Below are 17,870 nucleotides of genomic sequence, written 5' to 3' on the forward strand. Positions count from 1 at the left end.
AAAGTTGCAAAATAGGAAGGAGATCAAAACCAGTTTCTGTGTTACAGCTTTCTGGGAAGAGGATGCTAGGAGAAAAAAATATATATATTCCTAAATACATCATTTCACGTATACCCTTCTTAGGTTCCTCTTATATTTTCAGTGACCTAACCTTGAACATTGTTGATAAGTTTCATTCTTACAGAAACTCTGAACTACCCTACCCCCGCCACAACCCCACAGCAAGCAGCTAGAGGCAGTGAAGGACTAGGTGGTTGTTGAAGCTCATGGCTCTTTTCTGCAGCTTCTCCTTTGTATCTTGCTCCATATTTATGTCCAGAATGAAATGATAGCATTGTTGTGTACTAGATATGCTGGATACAGTAGAGGGGGGGACTCACTATCCTATAAAATAGGACCCTCTGTAAAGCTGACAGTAGTCATTAAAGAATTAAAATAGAAATACATCCTTATCATTGTGTAGGATTGGGAGTTCTCTTGATTTAGACTATTGAATCAAACTTATATATGACATGGTTCTTAAACTCATAAATTTTATAATTCTGTCCGTTAAATTAGTTAATGCAGCCTAAACGTCTACCCTTATGTGCCTAAAACAGATTTATAAGGGCAGAATATCAGCTATATCATGGCAAACGTAGAATGCCTTTCAGTGCTGAATGACCTAATAGGTTATTAATCTTCTCTATGGAGAATGCTTTTTCTTCATCAGCTGTCTAAAGTATTTGGAAAATTATATCTTGTGGGAGTTGCCATTCATCAGGAAGTTCTTGTTCATAGATGTAAGCCAGACCACATGTAGCAGTAAATGTTATGTATCACTATGGAAACAAAAAATCACAAATGGGGTAGTCTTAAGTATTAAGCATCTGCTTCTTATGGGGATGAGTTGTGTCCAGATTCGATTTGGTTCACTCCAATATTTATGGAGCATTTAATGTTCAAAAGGTCCATGGGTACTTTGTTTAATGACATTTTTCTCTACACAAAACTGAAAACAGAGGGAAAAACAAGGAGGAAAAGATCCCAGTTTGTGTGGATTGTCAAGTCTGTAAATGAAAAACTCTAAATTGGGAAGCGGGAGGCCAGGGCTTTAGCTCTGGCTCTTGCAAAAACTAGTTGTGCGACTTTCAACAAGTCTTTTAGCTTATTTGGGTCACAGTTTTCTCAGCTGTAACAAGATAGAGTTGGACTCTGTGACCTCTAAGTGATGAATCTGTTTTTCTTCATTGTTCCTTCAACTATGAAACTGTTTTTTTAATGAGAGATATTATACTTGGATGTTTCTCATTATTTCAGGAGTAATGAGGATCGTGGTTATACTGCAATGACTTTGTCACTAAAAAAAAAAAATTCACTAAGGACTGGGGTCACATATTGCCATTTGTCAGTGGGCCCTGCCTTCCTCTCCACTCAGTATGTATTGACATGGGAATGCCAGTAGAACCTAGTGGTGGAAAAGTATGCAATAATCTGAAGTATAGATATTTAATTTGACTTGTGGAGGAGGAGGCTGGCTGAATGGGTCAGGAGAATGTTTATTCAGATAGCCATTTACGTCTCAGTTCTAAGACTGCCATGACTATCATTTCAGCAGATTTTTAATTTTTAAAAAAATTTTTTAAAGATTTTATTTATTTATTTATTTGATAGAGATCACAAGCAGGCAGAGAGGCAGAGAGAGAGGAGGAAGCAGGCTCCCTGCCGAGCAGAGAGCCCGATGCGGGGCTCCATCCCAGGACCCTGGGATCATGACCTGAGCTGAAGGCAGACGCTTTAACCCAATGAGCCACCCAGGCGCCTCTCAGCAGGTTTTTTAAAAAAGATTTTATTTATTTAGTTGAAGATTTTATTTATTTGTTTGTTTGTTTACTTATTTATGAGAGACATCACAAGAGGCAGAGCAGCAGGCAGAGAGAGAGGGGGATCCCAGGACCCTGAGATCATGACCTGAGCCGAAGGCGGAAGCTTAACCCACTGAGCTACTCAGGCGCCCCTCAGCAGTTTCTATAATAGGAATATCTCATAAGTAGAATTGGAATCTTTCAGCCCTAATGATTCAGTAAACTTGTGAGAGAAGAAAGAAAGGTGTCCATGTTTCCAGCTTGTTGCTGATCTGGGTGTGTGTGTGTGGACTAGGAGACCTCTGAACTATTTTCTCATTATTAAGTGGGGGAAATACTCTCCCACCCTTACCCCTCAAGAACATTATAAGGATAAACAAGAGACCCGAGTGAAGCTATAAACACAAGTAGAATCTTTTGACTCCTGAAAATACAGATGTCCTTTTGATGGTCAAATCTTGCTGTTTGAGTTTTTAGCTTGTGTTTTTTGTTTTGTTTTTTTAACATGGGAGGGTTTACTAGGTTATAAGTTTTAAAATACGCATGTGATTAAAAGTGAGAGGCTCCAAAATATTTGACTACCAGGCTTTTACAAAACCCCATCATCTAATAAGGATTTGTTAAATATTCCTCATCTGCACTTTATTTCATGTCAGAAATAGTTTTTGATCATTTACTATATACCAAGCACTGTTGCAGAAGCTAGAGATACAGTAGTGAACATAACAGAGTCCTTATCCTCAAGGAGTAGGATATGGGTGGGGCCGATTAGCATTATCTATCCTGTAATAAGGACTAATAAGAAAAATCAAGCAGGACAGGAGAGAGAGCAGTGGGAGAAGGGGTTATTAGTAGACAGGAGCAGAGACCTGAAAGAAGTGAAGGTACATGTCAGATAGGGTGTCAGGAGAACAGACTTTCCAGGCAAAGAAAACATTAAGTACAGTAGCCTTCTGGCCTCTGTATGGCTGAGGGTGAGCAGTGGGGGCAGAGCAGAGGAGACAGGAGGAGGATGCCGGGAGGGGAGTAGATCTCCCACCCAGGGTCTTCCGGGCTACAAAACACACTCTCCATTTGGGTTTTTGTTGTAGTTTTATATATATATTTTACTGTCCGGCGTATTTGTTAGTTGTTTATTTATCAAGACAAACTATTCCATAACCCAGTATTCGTGCTTCATAGTTCAGGAACACAGGTCAGTGACAAACTTCAGTGGAACTCAGCCCAAAGAAATTCTTTACATTCCAAAATCACTTTGCACTCTCAAAGATACCAGCCTCCTTCATCTCCTCAAAACCTTTCATGGAATCATAATTTCTGTAGAAATCTGCATATGCCTTCTTTCTTGGTTCAACCACAGAAACTTGTAGGAAGCTGCAACCCTCAGGCATACAATGAAGGCTCCAACAACATAAAATCGCAGGTGCTTGACCAGAAGGCCTCGCATCTGAGGTTTTGTCAAAGCCCTGGAAGTCATGGTAGTTATTCTCAACACCAACCTCAAACCTAACATCCTTCCTAACTGATAAAGAAATGGACCTGTATATTTGTTTTTTGATTCTTTTTTTTTTTTTTAAGATCTTTTTACTTATTTGAGAGAGAGAGCATGAGGGTGAGCATGCATTGGGGTAGGGGCAGAGGCAGAGGGAGAAGCAGGCTGCCCATCTAGCAGAGAGCCCAACGTGGGGCTCAATCCCAAGACCCCGAGATCATGACCTAAGCTGAAGGCTGAGGCTTAACCCACTGAGCTACCCAGGTGCCCCTTGTGTATTTGTATTTTAGAATAGCGATACAATTCTTATTTTTCAGTAAGATGACAAATCCTTATCTAGGAAGATAAGACCACATATCATAAAACTCCGGCCGCATAAATCCACAATGAAAGTCATTACTGAAGAGTCTTCATGGAACATCTGTTCATGGAAGCAGAATGACTAGTCTAGAACATGAGAGCCAAATAGTGAATTTCCTGTTTTTTTTTTTTTAAAGCGCCTGTTTTCTGATTAATAAAAATATTGAATCCCAGTAAATGATACTCAGGATTTATTGTGGGTTTTGTCTTTTTTTTTTTTTTTAATTTATTTATTTGACAGACAGAGATCACAAGTAGGCAGAGAAGCAGGCAGAGAGAGAGGAGGAAGCAGGCTCCCTGCTGAGCAGAGAGCCCAATTCGGGACTTGATCCCAGGACCCTGAGATCATGACCTGAGCTGAAGGCAGAGGCTTTAACCCACTGAGCCACCCAGGCGCCCCGGGTTTTGTCTTTTTGTTTGTTTGTTTCTGTATTTTGGTTTTTGTCATTGCTGGGCTTCTAGTAATGAACAGACTAACCACCATCTCAGACAATTAGCCTAACTCCTGTCTTTCCCATGTGGCACCTCTGAGCTCCGTCCCCAGCCTATCTGAAAATCTAGTCTTCTGTTTAGGAACTGGGTCTTCCCTTCCATCCCCCATGCATCCCTCCTGCTTCTGTCCAGTCCCAGATTACCCCGATGAACTTTTCTTCCCCTTTTTCCTCATACCCTCCCTCTCATTTTCATTTGTGATTTTTTTTTAATTGTGGTAAAAAGCCCATAACATAAAAGTTGCCATCTTAACCATTTTTCAGGGTACAGTGCAGTCGTGTTCATATGCACATCACAGAGGAACACATCTCTAGAATTGCATCCTGCGTGTTCTCACAGCACTCCCTTATTTATACACATAGCATATCCAGCAGTGTTTCAATTTCCATCTCCTTCCAGGTTCTCTTTATTGCTGCATCTTTGCATCTCACACTGTACCTGACTGGTAGGAGGTGGTTATTAAATGTTAAATGGCAATTTTTATTTAACAGACATCTCTGGAGCACTTACTCTGAGCCGCTGATCTAAGCCCATTGCACATAGTCATTGATTTGATTTTTCATGAACTTTCTATATACTTTGCTTCGTTTTAGGAGGAAACTGAGGCTCCAAGATATTGAGGGACTTGTAGAAGGTCACAGCTAATAATGAAGCCATTTATAAAGAAAAAAGATAATGTAAAGGCAGACTCTCAAAAATTCTTTGTGCTGCTGCTGGGCTCCAGGAACAACAGACAGGGTGGATGTCCACATGCCAGGGAGCATGCCCACTCCTGAGGTCCTGTGGGAAAGATTCTTTGTTCCCCACCACCCCTGCCAGGCCGACTCCACTCTACCCTGGTTTGCTTCCACCCAGAGCTCTTTCCTGCGGCCCACTGGGAGGCTTGTTTGTTGCCTCCTCTCCTCAGCTCTCCTCAGTTGACACTTGGACTTCCTGGCTCTGCTGGGGGTGTTAGCTTCTCTCCGAAGTTTGGGGATTACGCCTTCCAGAGGGGATTTTACCACCTAACTCTCTTGTCTCTTCTCCCCCCCAGTGTTCAAAGGCTGGCAGCATTCTTCATGCCGTGGGGCACAGAGTGCCTAGAGTAACACATCTAACATGCAGCTTCCTCAGCTCCCCCTCAGAGCCACTGAGTCTGCCATATAGGGCCCCCAGATCTGTATTTTAGGCTTCTTAAGAGCTAGTGGGTCAGGGGCGCCTGGGTGGCTCGGTCAGTTAAGCGTCTGCCTTCAGCTCAGGTCATGATCTGGGGTCCTGGGATGGAGCCCCTCGGGCTCCCCACTCAGCAGGGAGTCTGCCTGTTTCTCTCTCTCTCTCTCTCTGTCTCTGCACCTCCCACCTCCCCGCCCTGACTCATGCTCTCTCTGTCTCTCTCAAATAGAGATAAATATCTCTCAAATAGATGGAAAAAAAAAAAAGGTACTGAGTCAGAAGATTTGTCCTTGCCCTTGTGAGCAGAAAGAAATGAAATCGAGAGTTCTTTGACCCAAGTTCCTCTCCACGGAGTGTGGGGGATCCTGCCTGAAATATTTACTATTTGGCCCTTTCCAGAATAACTTTGTCAGGCAGCTGAGCTATCTAGTAGAACTTTCTATAGAGGCAGAAGTATTTCTGTCTGCTCTCCTCAGTCTGTCAGCCAGTGACTCTTGCACTTTGGATATTGAACACTTGAAGAGTGAGTAATGTGACTGAGTAACTGAAGTTTTTATTTTATCTAGTTTTAATTGATTCAATGTAAAAAAAAAAAATTAATATAAATTTAGAGGCTCCTGGGTGGCCAGTCAGCTTTCAGCTCAGGTCATGATCCCAGGGTCCTGGGGTGCAAGTCTCACAGAGCAGGGAGCCTGCTTCTCCCTCTGGCCCCCTCTCTCCCCCCCCCCCAACTTCCTGATCTTTCTCATGCTCTCTTTCTCAAATAAATAAAATCTTTAAATAAACAAACAAATAGAGCTACTTATGTCAGGATCCACCTCTGCCACTTGCCAGCTTTTTGGCCTGGTCAAGTTACTTAGCTTCTCTCTGCATCAGTTTTCTCATCTGTAGAAGAGATAGTAATAGCACCTACCTTATAAGACTGCCATGAACTTTGAGTGTTTAAACAGTGTCTTGCACATGGTAAACACTTTATAAGTGTTTGTTATCCTTTGTCATTATTTTGTAAGTTTTTTGTGGCCTAGTTTAGGAAAATAATCATTATCCCCCCCCCCTTTTTTTAAAGGAAAGTATATTCTGAATTCCAGAATAATTTGTACACTAATCTGGCTAATGTAGTCTTGTTTCTAATTTGGAGACCAGCTCTGCTTTATATCCTTCCATGTAGGTTCATTAAAGGTAACCATGGTGGGTCCAGCAGGTGACATATGTGGTTATTGTCTGAGTTTTACTGGTGGGTGACTGTAAACATTGATAGATGACCAGATGATTTTGCAGAGACTCTTCACAAATAAATTAGGCCTCTTTAGCTAGAAGCAGAATATTTCTTAGTGTCAGTGCTTGTTCCTAAGCTGAAGAAATTCTTGTAATATTCGAAAGGAAGTATGTTTCTTTTTTATCTGGAGACATGTCAAACTCTCCTAACATAGTAAGTTTGATGGCTTCCCTGTTACAGAAGGATGAGCAGGGGCATCAGGAACATTTGGGGAGGGGGTAGTTGGCAATCGTTTGTGTAAATGATAATAGTAGTAGAAACCCAAAAGTGAAAAAAAATTCAGAATACAACCTATGGGTTTTTTAAATTGACGATTTGATAACTTTCTCATCTTCGGTATTATAATAATTCAGTGTCTGTACTTGCCATGGCTAAATAATACCACTTTAAAAGACTTTCCAGAAGCCAGTGAAGGCGGCCTCTTGGAAATCTGTTTGGCTTTCTGAGATAGCAATGATACAACAGTACTTTTCAGCCCTTAGATCTGTTCTCCAAGGCTGGAGCAACAGTATCAGCAGATACTATTGTGCCCAGCAGTTGCTCTCCAAGGCTACCTTTTTGATCTGTAAAACCATGTTGCAACACTCCTTGATAAGCAAATAATATAAGGAGAAACCCTTGACCAGATGGCAGGCACTGTTTCGTTGTGCAAATAGTGATCCTGTCGTTTAGGCCCTGGTGTCCTGTTGGTTTTCTGTTTTCAAATTCTAGATTGTGCTTGAATGTATCCGAGATACTCTGAACCTGCTGAAAGTGTGCCTGGGCTCATTTTGCACAGAGCAGAAAATAGACAACTATTCATATCCTCCAGCTCAAAATCATGCGCAGCCTGACCCTTTGGTCATCTTAGGGAGGGAGGAGATGGAAACATCGAGGTGTCTGCAGGGATGTGGCCCCTATGGGTGAGGCAGTGCTGTGAGCAGGGCTGTTTGATGTGCAGGCTCTGTTTTTGTGGGCACTTCTTTCACCTCCCTGCTCCGTATCACCCCACCGCATTTGCCTGTTGGACTTTATCTAGGGTCTTCTAGCACATTTCTCTACAGCCCACTGACACCCCTTTCCATCACTTCAGGTCAAAAGAGAGTAAGCAATAAAAACTTTGCTCCTGCCATAAATTCAATATTTTTTCCTCTCTTTTTGTTTGAACTGTAGAGCGGGGAGGCAGTTTGCAGTTTGGAGGACTGTGGCTTCAATTATAAATTTCCTTGGGGGTAGAAACCTTATTAATATAAATTGCAGAGCTGGAATTAATGAGTGGAAGTTCTGAGAAGGCTGACTTAAGCGCAGTATAAGGAAACATTTGTTAAGCACCGGAGCCGGCCAGCAGTCTGCTATTAACAGACCTTGGATGTACTCAGTCATGCCATTCTGTGAGGGATATGGGAATGGATAGCAAGCCGGAGGTGATGTTGTTTGCTGTGATACCGTACCCGCCAAGGATACTAGAATACAAAGAAATATTTTCCAGTGAAATCTGTGCTGTTACCTTAAAGTATTGTATAGAAGGAGTTACTTCTTTTTAGCTCAATTGCGAGACTAACTCTTTTAATGTGACGCCCTAGTAGATACATTCGTTCTAATGATGTGTGTGGTATAATCATCTTCCCTGCAAATTCATTTTAAGATTAATTAGGAACTTACTAATTAAAGTATACATGGATGAATTCAGCAATTATTTATTTGGGACCTACTGTACCCTTCACACTATGCCAGCCTTATGGAGGATAAAACTATAAATAAGATAGTGTCTTAGTGTTCTAATTGGAGAAATTGACATGTGCTTTTTTAGCCAGAACATAAAGGAGACTATAAAAAAACAGTAAAATCAGATTGCAAAAAGAGCAAAGAGGGAGCCATATAATTACTTCCAAAGAGAAAAACTCAACCAAGGAGTTGATGTGGATTGAACTTTAAAAGTCAGGGCACCTGGGTGGCTCAGTGGGTTAAGCCGCTGCCTTCGGCCCAGGTCATGATCTCAGGGTCCTGGGATGGAGTCCCACATCGGGCTCTCTGCTCAGCAGGGGGCCTGCTTCCCTTCCTCTCTCTCTGCCTGCTTCTCTGTCTTCTTGTGGTCTCTGTCTGTCAAATAAATAAAATCTTTAAAAAAAAAATAAAAGTCAAATAAGGTTGGAGGGGCAGGTATAATAATTCACATATATTTTGGTTCTGCTATGTGTGAGACTTTTTTATGTGTGTTTTGTGTGTCTCAGAGGTTTGACACTGTTATCTCCATTGTACAGATCAGAAAATGGGTTGTGTCAAAGAGAATTAGGTCAGGATATGTGAGGAAAGGAATGTTGGGAGTTTGGTTGCCTGAATGCAGGGTTTGTGGAGACAGAACTGGATAAGACAGGGGAAATGTATACTGGAGGCAAATTATCAATGCAACTGAAAAAGTTGACTTTTCCAGACTCACTTCTAGGACCATCACAAGCAGAATGTTCCCTGCAAAATACATGGGTGTTGGAATGATGAGCTTTAGATACCAGTTCTAGGGCACCTGGGTGGCTAAGGTGGGTTAAGCCTCTGCCTTCGGCTCAGGTCATGATCTCAGGGTCCTGGGATTGAACCCCGCATCGGGCTCTCTGCTCTGGCAGGGAGCCTGCTTCTCTGCCTACTTGTGATCTCTCTCTCTTTCTCTGTGTTAAATAAATAAATAAAATATTTTAAAAAAAAGGCTATCAGTTCTAGACTGTAATACAGAGAGATCTCATGAGGTAGAACATCTGTCATGACCAGAAAGAATACCCAGAAAACCTGAGCTTGATTTTTTTTTTCCTTTTTTCCCCTATCACTTGCTTGCTGAGTGTACTGCAGAGAATTTGTCTTTCCATCCAAAATGTGAGGACCAATAATACTGCTCCATGAACATGTGACATGTCCAGGCTTGGCATCAGACATACATACTGTGGAGGACTAAATAAAATATCAGTTGGATCTAAGTCAGAAAATGGGATTTAAAGCTGCAGCTGCTGACCAGCCAGCCAGATACCCTAAATATATTTCCTTTCCGTCCCTTTCAACCTCTTGGGCTTAGTACCTTATTTTTTCTTACATGGACTATTAAAATCATCTCTGAACCAATTCACACACTGGCTCTCCTAAATGTAAATTGTCAGAGTAACTTTTTCAGGCATAACATATGTTACTTTATTGCCCTGTTCAGAGACCTGCAGTCACGTTTCATCTCCTGCAGGATGAAGAACACGTTCTTACCTACTGGTTCCAACTATTCCAGCATGAGGCTTTCTTTCTCCCTTGCCTGTGTTTGGCCTCTTCTCATTTCCAGCTTCATTTCCGTTTCTCATTCCCCTAGTCCAAGCTAATTTCGCCTTTCTTTATTGCTTTTTATATCTTGCAACATTTTCATTCAATTATCTGTTCAACCAACCTTTATTGGGCATCTGATACATGTCACAAACTCTGCCCAGTGGTGAAGACACACAGGTGATAAGAGTCACATCCCTCTTTGAGTCTCCTGGTGATATTTGCTGGTGAACACATCTTACCACCGCTTCCAGTGCACAGGCTCCCTGCAGATTAAAGCTATGTATTATACATTTCTATATAGCTCTAGGAATATCCCATTAGCGACGTGTAAATTTTGTTGAGTAAATGATTGAATTTAAGTTATTTTAACAAAATGATTCCAATTTCTTGTCCAAAAGTTTGGATGCACTGGGATTTTTAGTGAGACAGTGAACACTCTGTCAGTCTTTGCATTTACAAAATGAGTACATCATTGTTTATAATTAAAAACATGGGCAGTAAAAGAAATAGCTGTTCTCTAGACTCTTCACACACAAAGTAGATATTGATAGGTATTTGCATGTAATTCAGTCTGTTGAAAGAGGGAACATTTCAAGGTGTCTGTACCTTGGGTATATATTTTTTTCTGTATATATTTTTAAGTTTTCATAGAAATCTAAACTAGTTGGGAATCAAAACCATGTACCACATAGAGAAGATTGTCTGAAACCATTGAAAGAGGAAGTTAGGAATGAGTGCAGACTTGGAACAGGATGTGGACTCAAATCTTAAGACCCGGTAAATTCACAAAATAACACGTGCAGTTGAATATTTCCTGTTAATACATGTACGTGTCAAAGTTGTCCGTTTTCTTACTTTTAAAATTTAGTTACACATTTAGATTATAAAAGCAAAACAATAATTATAAAAGCAGTAATTATAATTATAAAAGCAGTATGATAAATTTCGGCAAGTAGAGAAAAGGAAAAAGTACCTACATGTAGTTATTATAAGAAACATCTTGATCTCTCTCCACTCTATGTCCCTAAAAATTTAAAGTTTAAATTTCTTTTGGTTTTTGGTTTTCTGTTCTGTAGTACACAGAACATTTGAGATACTATATTTTTTCCTATTTCTATTTAACCATCATTGTTATATGACTATATAATATTCCATTCTGTGGCATATTGTCATTTTATGTGGTGGGAAGATAAGAGCTTCACTGTCATGCAAAATGCTACAACCTGTAATGCTGGTTATCAAGTGTTTATAGTTTTTCTCAGGTTTTGACGTATTTCTTTAGGCAAGGTTTTCAGAATGGCTCTTCTCCTCTTTCTTTTTTTTTTTTTTTTTAACATTTTATTTATTTATTTGACAGAGAGAGATCACAAGTAGGCAGAGAGGCAGGCAGAGAGAGAGGAGGAAGCAGGCTCCCCGCTGAGCAGAGAGCCCCATGCGGGGCTCGATCCCAGGACCCCGAGATCATGACTTGAGCTGAAGGCAGAGGCTTAACCCACTGAGCCACCAGGCGCCCCTCTTCTCCTCTTTCTAATGTTAAAAATAACAGCAGAACCATGAGATAGAATCTTTTTTTTTTTTTTTCCAAAACACAGGACTTGTTTTATTTATCACCTCCCTGCATGATAGATGAAGAAATGATGGCACCATTTTAACCTAACAGTGGTTTGAATATATTACATTGACCACAGCTTCGAGTGACTTGGTAAAAAGAGATTTTATGTCTCTGTCTACCAAGCAACTTCAGGATTTGAATGCTTCCGAAATAACCTGGGGGTGGGGCAAAAAGAAACAGTGTTGAAAACATTATTGACAAGCATCTGGTTGATTGGAGTTTTATGCTCAGTACATACTTTCATGTGGCATAGTAAGTGGCAAGTTTACATGTAATCTGTCACATTGGGATGCCTGAAGATTTGCACTGAGTCACAAGTGTTGACCTTATCCGAATGACAGACCTAACATGGTTCCTAGCCGCCTTCCCAGCCACCTATGGAGAGTTGGGTGAGAGAGTTGCAAACGTGTCTCCCCGCAGAAAGGAAACTGCTAGAGAGTGCAAATTATATATGTCAAATGATAATCCAAGGAATATTCTGTGATCTTAGAATATCCACAGGTCGTATAGAACAAAAAACCCACCCACATTACCATATTCAGAAGTGAGTAATGAGAAAGCCAATGAGAGGGGAGAGAGATGGATAAGAAGTGAATAAATTTACAGTAGGTCACATGGCAGTAAGGACAACAGAGAAAAATAAAACCCAAGGTGGAGGCTCAGCGCTGTCAAGAAATGTGTGTGAGAAGTTGGTGGTTAGGGAAGCCTAGGGGTGGTGATGGCAGGGGCCACCTGGAGATACCTCAGGGGAGAGTGTTTCAAGCAGAAGGCGAGCCTGGGCAAGGGCTCCAAGACAGAAGAATGCTTGGCGCATCCAAGGAGCAGAGAGCGAGGAGCTTCAGTAACTGGCATAGAATGTTCCGGTGGAGTGGGAAGGATGAAAGCCTGATTCCATGGCTTTTCAAGAGAAGGGAAAAGGGGGACCTAGCTGACTCAGTCAGTGGAGCATGTGACTTTTGATCTCAGGGTTGTAAGTTCCAAGCCCATGTTGGGTGTAAAGACTACTTAAAAATAAAATCTTAGGGGCACCTGGGTGGCTCAGTGGGTTAAGCCTCTGCCTTTGGCTCGGGTTCTGATCTCGGGGTCCTGGGATCGAGCCCTGCATCGGATTCTTTGCTTGGCGGGGAGCCTGCTTCCCTTTTCCCCTCTGCCTGCCTGCCTCTCTGCCTACTTGTGATCTCTCTCTCTCAAATAAATAAAATCTTTTTAAAAAAATCTTAGAATAGTAAAAAAGAGAATGGGAATCAATATAGACATCTCTGGAGGATTGCCTTTTAAAGGGGAGCAGAGGAGAAAAAGAGAACCTGGAGGAGGAGGTAAGGTAAAAGGGGCAGTTTTTAAAATGAGGGAAATTGTAACACACACCTTGTCGATGGGTTCAAGATTGGGATGATTCCGTCTCATGGTTCTGCTGTTATTTTTAACATTAGAAAGAGGAGAACAGCCATTCTGAAAACCTCACCTAAGGAAATATGGTTGTTAAGAAGATATGGTTGTTATTACCGTTGAGTGTGTGGATCCCAGGGAGTCAGGTTTTTCATGTACCATCTCTCAACTTTAAAAATGCTGACTACCTTTTTTTTTTTTTTTCTTAGCTAAAGAAAAGATTGCTGGAGGAATGATGATGTGGAAGACGGAGAAGTTGGGGTCTAGAATACAAGGGCAGGAGTTACTTCAGATAGGCAGACCATTCACCCGTGGCAACAGAAAGAAAGATGGAGTGTGGTTGTCTAAATGTGGGAAGGTTGGTAAAGGTGGACATGGGAGTGCGTGGAAATTCTTCCATTGCTTGTTTTCTCAGTGAGAGAACACGGTTTTTGCAGCTGCAGTTAGGGAGATTTCTAAAGAGAAGAGACTGTGAAATAGTCACCTAGGAGAGAGGGAGAGTCATGGAGGAGGGAAAGACGGTTGGGTTGATGAGGCTACACTAAGAACGCTCCAGAGATCAGTGGTCATGAATTTAAAATAGATCTCATCAGTCAGCACAATTACCTGTTTCTCTCCGGCCGTATTCTGCAGCTCGGGCGCAGGTGCCAAGTAAGCAGAGACTTCTGTTTGGAGCAAGTACTGTGGTTTGCTAGATCACTAGGATGAAGAGGGAAGGAGAGGTGGGGAAGCTGAGGTGGAAGGCATGGCTTATAATCCTGAGGAAAGAGAGGAGGCTGAGTGACATTGAGAAAGTAGAGGATGGTGGAGTTTAGTCCCAGTGGGATTGACGGATTATTGGAGTGAATGCCAGAGGGAGTGAATTGGAAAACAAAGAGTTTCAGAAATGTTTAAAAGATGAGTAGTACTTTCTGATGATGAAATAAAATCGTGAGGAAAAGAGTGAAGTCAGGGACAGTATTAAGACTTTGGCTTGGGACGCCTGGGTGGCTCAGTGGGTTAAGCATCTGCCTTCGGCTCAGGTCATGATCCTAGGGTCCTGGGATCGAGTCCCGCATCGGGCTCCTTGCTCAGCAGGGAGCCTGCCTCTCTCTCCACCTCTGCCTGCCTCTCTTCCTGCTTGCGTGCTTTCTCTCTCTCTCTTTCTGAGAAATAAATAAAGTCTTAAAAAAAAAAAAAAGACTTTGGCTTGAGCTGACTGTCAGAAAACAAGGAGTGGTTAGGGCCTGTTGTAAACGGGCAGGCATGTGGTCCATCTGAGAGGGGACAGCCTGGCTGTGGTTGTTATTACTGTGGAGTGTGTGGATCTCAGGGAGTCGGGTTTTTCTTGTACAATCTCTCAGCTCACAAATGCTGACTAGCTTTTCTTAGCGAAACAGTGGTGAGATGTATTTAGACCCCAGTCCATTTTTCCCCTTGAGAACATTCTGTCCAGTAAATAACCTTTGTCTACACGAAGCTACATCTATGCTTCATCTTGAAAAAGAATTTGAAGCCACATGAGGTAGAGGCAAACAGGATGCTGAGTTGTGTGGTCCAGGCCACACATGGAGATCAGTTCTGAGAAGGGGCCCGTGAATGTTAGGAAGCTCTGGCCAGCGCCCTGCTGATTATGTGCTATCTCCCAGAACCAGGGGCCTTGCCCTCAGGCCTGAATTCTTTGTGGTTACTATCCCATTAACCTTGAACGGTTTCAGTGAACTTTATTTTTAGCTTCTGCTTTTCATTTCCAAATTGATAACCGAATGAAGAAGCATTGGCCCAGAGTGGCAAGGCCACGCTGAGGAGGTACCCCTGGCCATGAGCTAAGAGATGGAATTGGCCCTGGTCACTTTATACTTTCTAGAAGTTGCTCATGGGCCTCAGTCTGGAGGCAGTTCCTCCACACCTCTGCCTGGATGACGTCTCAGGACGGTGGCTTGCTAAAGCCTTGCCAGCAGAGCAGCAGCCAGGAAAGGCGTCACGAAGCTAAGACCTCACTCCCATGGGAAATGGACCCAGGACTTCTGTTTCTTGTTAGAAACTTGCCAAAGAGCTTCCTCTGGCTGAGAGCTTGGAGAGGAGACTAGAGACCTGACAGTTGGTTGAGAGACCAGTTCTTCATGGACAGTGGCTGTAGTTATTTGCTAACTGTTTGTGATTTTCTGTATGTGCCAGGCCTTGTACTGGGCCCCAGGGACACAAGTATGAACAAGGCAGACATCCCTGTGGTCATGGTGGCTTGCTTCTTGCCCCCTTCCCTCTTTTCATTCATTCCTCACAATTACTGAGAGACTGCTACATGGCATGCATTGGAGGGGCTGCTGGGAATGTACAGAAATTACTGTCCGTCTGCTCAGGGATCAAAGGTAAGTGGTAATACATTTACATTCTGTGACTGAGAGAGTTTGAGAGTTTTGTGAGTCCATAGATGGTAGCAAGTGCTGTGGGAGATACTGAAGGAGAGGGTTCATTCCCCATCATCTGGGACTATACGGTCTAGTGGAGAGGAGGGAAGCCACAGTCCCCCCAGAAGCTCATTTGGATACTTGACAGTTTGCATTTCTGAAGTGTCTTTTTCTTCCCAGCAATGTACCTGGTGCTTTGTAAGTGTTGGTTGAATTAATGAATCAATAAATATGCTTTGCAAGACAGAAATTAACGTGTTGCTATACTAGAGAGCCATTCTCTCAGAAGGAGAGACACTTGAGCTGGGCCTGGGAAAAAAGGTGGCAGTTCCACATGAGACAAGAGGAGGTGCCTCAAGGTGTGTTCCAAACCTCAGAAATGGCAGGAGCCACTCATTAAGCCCAGGAAACAGTAAGGGTTCTGTTTGGTGATGAGCACAGGGCATATGGGGAAAGGTGGAGAGAGGAGAATGGACGGGGCAGGTGACTGTGGGACATCACAGCCAGTCAGGTGAGTTTAGACTTCATTTAGTAAGCCACAGAGGTTTTCAGGTGTTGTCCAGAGGGTACTCTCAGAAACTACCATTGGTGGCAGTTTGATGGTTAAATTGGAAGAGCTGCAGGATCAAAAGAGGGTTGCCTTTTTGGTGGGGGGAGCAGGCGCGACTGGAGGCTGAGAAGGGCCTCGTGGGAGAAGGAGGGTTTTAAGGTACAGGGTCATTCTGAGGTACCCAAGGAGGGTTAGATGAGCAGAATGCCTTGGGAGGGTCCTGTCAACCCAGGTGCAGGACACCCTCAGCCAAGCTTCCCCCGCCCCACAGCCCCAGGCCCCCAGCCCTGCCTGCAGAGAGAGATGCTCTCAGAGGTGCTGGCCCAGGCTGCAGATTCTGAGGCCACACTTCAAATAGCTAACTGTGGGGTTTCAGCTGGGCAGGGGGACAAGAAGTGAAACGAGAAGAGGCTAATCCTTACACCCCTTCTCTGTTCCGTCGCCTCTAACATGCTGTTCAGTGGTGTAACTGGAACATTGACAGTGGGGCACAAAATGGGGGATGTTGTCCCTTTATCTCTCAGGGCCTTGATGACCTTCCTTGTCAGCACTCTTCAGAACCTGCTCAACACTAGCAGCCTGTGACTCTGTCAGTGGAGACAGGAGGGACTGGAGAAAAGGGGGATGCTTTCTGAAAGCCCAAGCATCCCTGCTCTACCAGCACCCAGGTGGGGGAGGGGGTGGGGCATCTAAGCCCGGCACAGTGTGGCCACTTTGATCCATTTCTTGCTTACTCATTACTAATACTTTGTAGGTAGAGTTTATATGAAACAGACCAGCTAGTTGCGAGCTCTTCACGTTAACCTCTTTTCTCTTTGTCATCGCTCAAGAAAGTAGGACATGTTGTTTGAACAGCATCTGCTCGTGCTCCAGCCTGCACCTCAATTTGCAGATGGGGCCTTTCTGTGAGAATCCCGAGCACGTGAACACAGATGCCTCGTTTGTTCTGTACGCCTTGGTGTAAAGGAAAATGACCTCACAGTGAGCCTTAATAAGGTAGTCTTTGGGGTGGCTGTAGACGAGGTAGACTCTGTGTGTAATGGAGCCCTTTCTATTCCCTGGCATTAGTCACTGAAGGAAAACGCCCACCTAATAATAAAAATAATACCTAACATCTGTTTGGCACTTTGGAGCTCCCCAAAGCCATATACATTCACAACCAAGTATCAGCAATCGTATACGTGGTGTTACACTGTAAACTGGTGAAAGCAAAATAATTATAGCTGTTGAACATATAGGAGACTGTGCGCAGTTAGGTAAGGTTTGTGGTGAAGGGCAGGTGGCTTCTGTTTCTGGAAGACAGAAGCTTCTGGGAGAGAAGCATGGAGTGAGCGAGAGCCAGAGTAGGCCGACAGAGGTTCAGATCCCAGCTCTTCCAGCCTGTGGCCTTCGGCAGGCCCTCAGGGTCTTTAAGTCCAGGCTTCCTCGTTGTAAAGTGGATGGTGATTTCTCTGGGAGCTGATGTGACAGCAGAAAGAAGTGGGCTTCACAGAACTTGTCAGGCGCGGCCTGAAGCAGAGAGGTGCACGGCGGCCAATAACACTGAGCCAGGACAGCTCACTTGATGATGCACTGGCAGATCCTGGCATCACTGAACCGTCCTCACCTCAGTTCCTCTGGCCACACCATCACACTTCCCACCTGTGTTTCTTCTGTTGAGACTGCACTTTGCTCTTTTTTGTTGTTGCTATTAAGATTTTACTTATTTGAGAGAAAGATGTAGAACATGAACGGGGAAGAGAGGAAGATGCAGGCTCCCCGCTGAGTAGGGAGCCCAGTGTGGGGCTCAATCCCAGAACCCTGGGATCCTGACTGAGCCAAAGTCAGGTGCTTAACCGGCTGAGCCACCCAGGTGCCCCGTTCTTCTTTCTTGGTCCCACTGATAGCAGATTTGACCTCATCACCAGCCACACAATGTAACAACCCACCCAGCCAGGCTCCAGCAGCTCTAACCACCCCCTTAACCACTGCTACCTTTTATCTCATGTATCATGGGCTTAGTCTGCTTTCCAAAGCTCTGTTCTGTGTTATTATGAATTTGCACGGTCT

At 43.4% G+C, this 17,870-nt stretch overlaps 1 protein-coding gene across 6 annotated transcripts in view; it reads left to right on the plus strand.

Moving 5' to 3' along the window:
• The window catches only part of LRRC8D (leucine rich repeat containing 8 VRAC subunit D), a 120,233-nt gene that overhangs the window by 51,533 nt on the left and 50,830 nt on the right, over positions 1-17,870 (plus strand). Inside the window, exon 1 of one of the 6 annotated variants that reach the window (XM_059375345.1) lies at positions 13,082-13,242. The exons of the other annotated variants lie outside the window; for them this stretch is intronic. Within the exon in view, the coding sequence (XP_059231328.1) occupies positions 13,233-13,242 (10 nt within the window). The 5' untranslated portion in view covers positions 13,082-13,232. Of the gene's footprint in view, positions 1-13,081; positions 13,243-17,870 lie in introns of those variants that run through there. 6 annotated transcript variants of the gene reach the window in all.

The sequence above is a fragment of the Mustela nigripes genome, chromosome 14, assembly GCF_022355385.1.
Source record: "Mustela nigripes isolate SB6536 chromosome 14, MUSNIG.SB6536, whole genome shotgun sequence".
In the NCBI taxonomy this organism is placed as follows: domain Eukaryota; kingdom Metazoa; phylum Chordata; class Mammalia; order Carnivora; family Mustelidae; genus Mustela; species Mustela nigripes.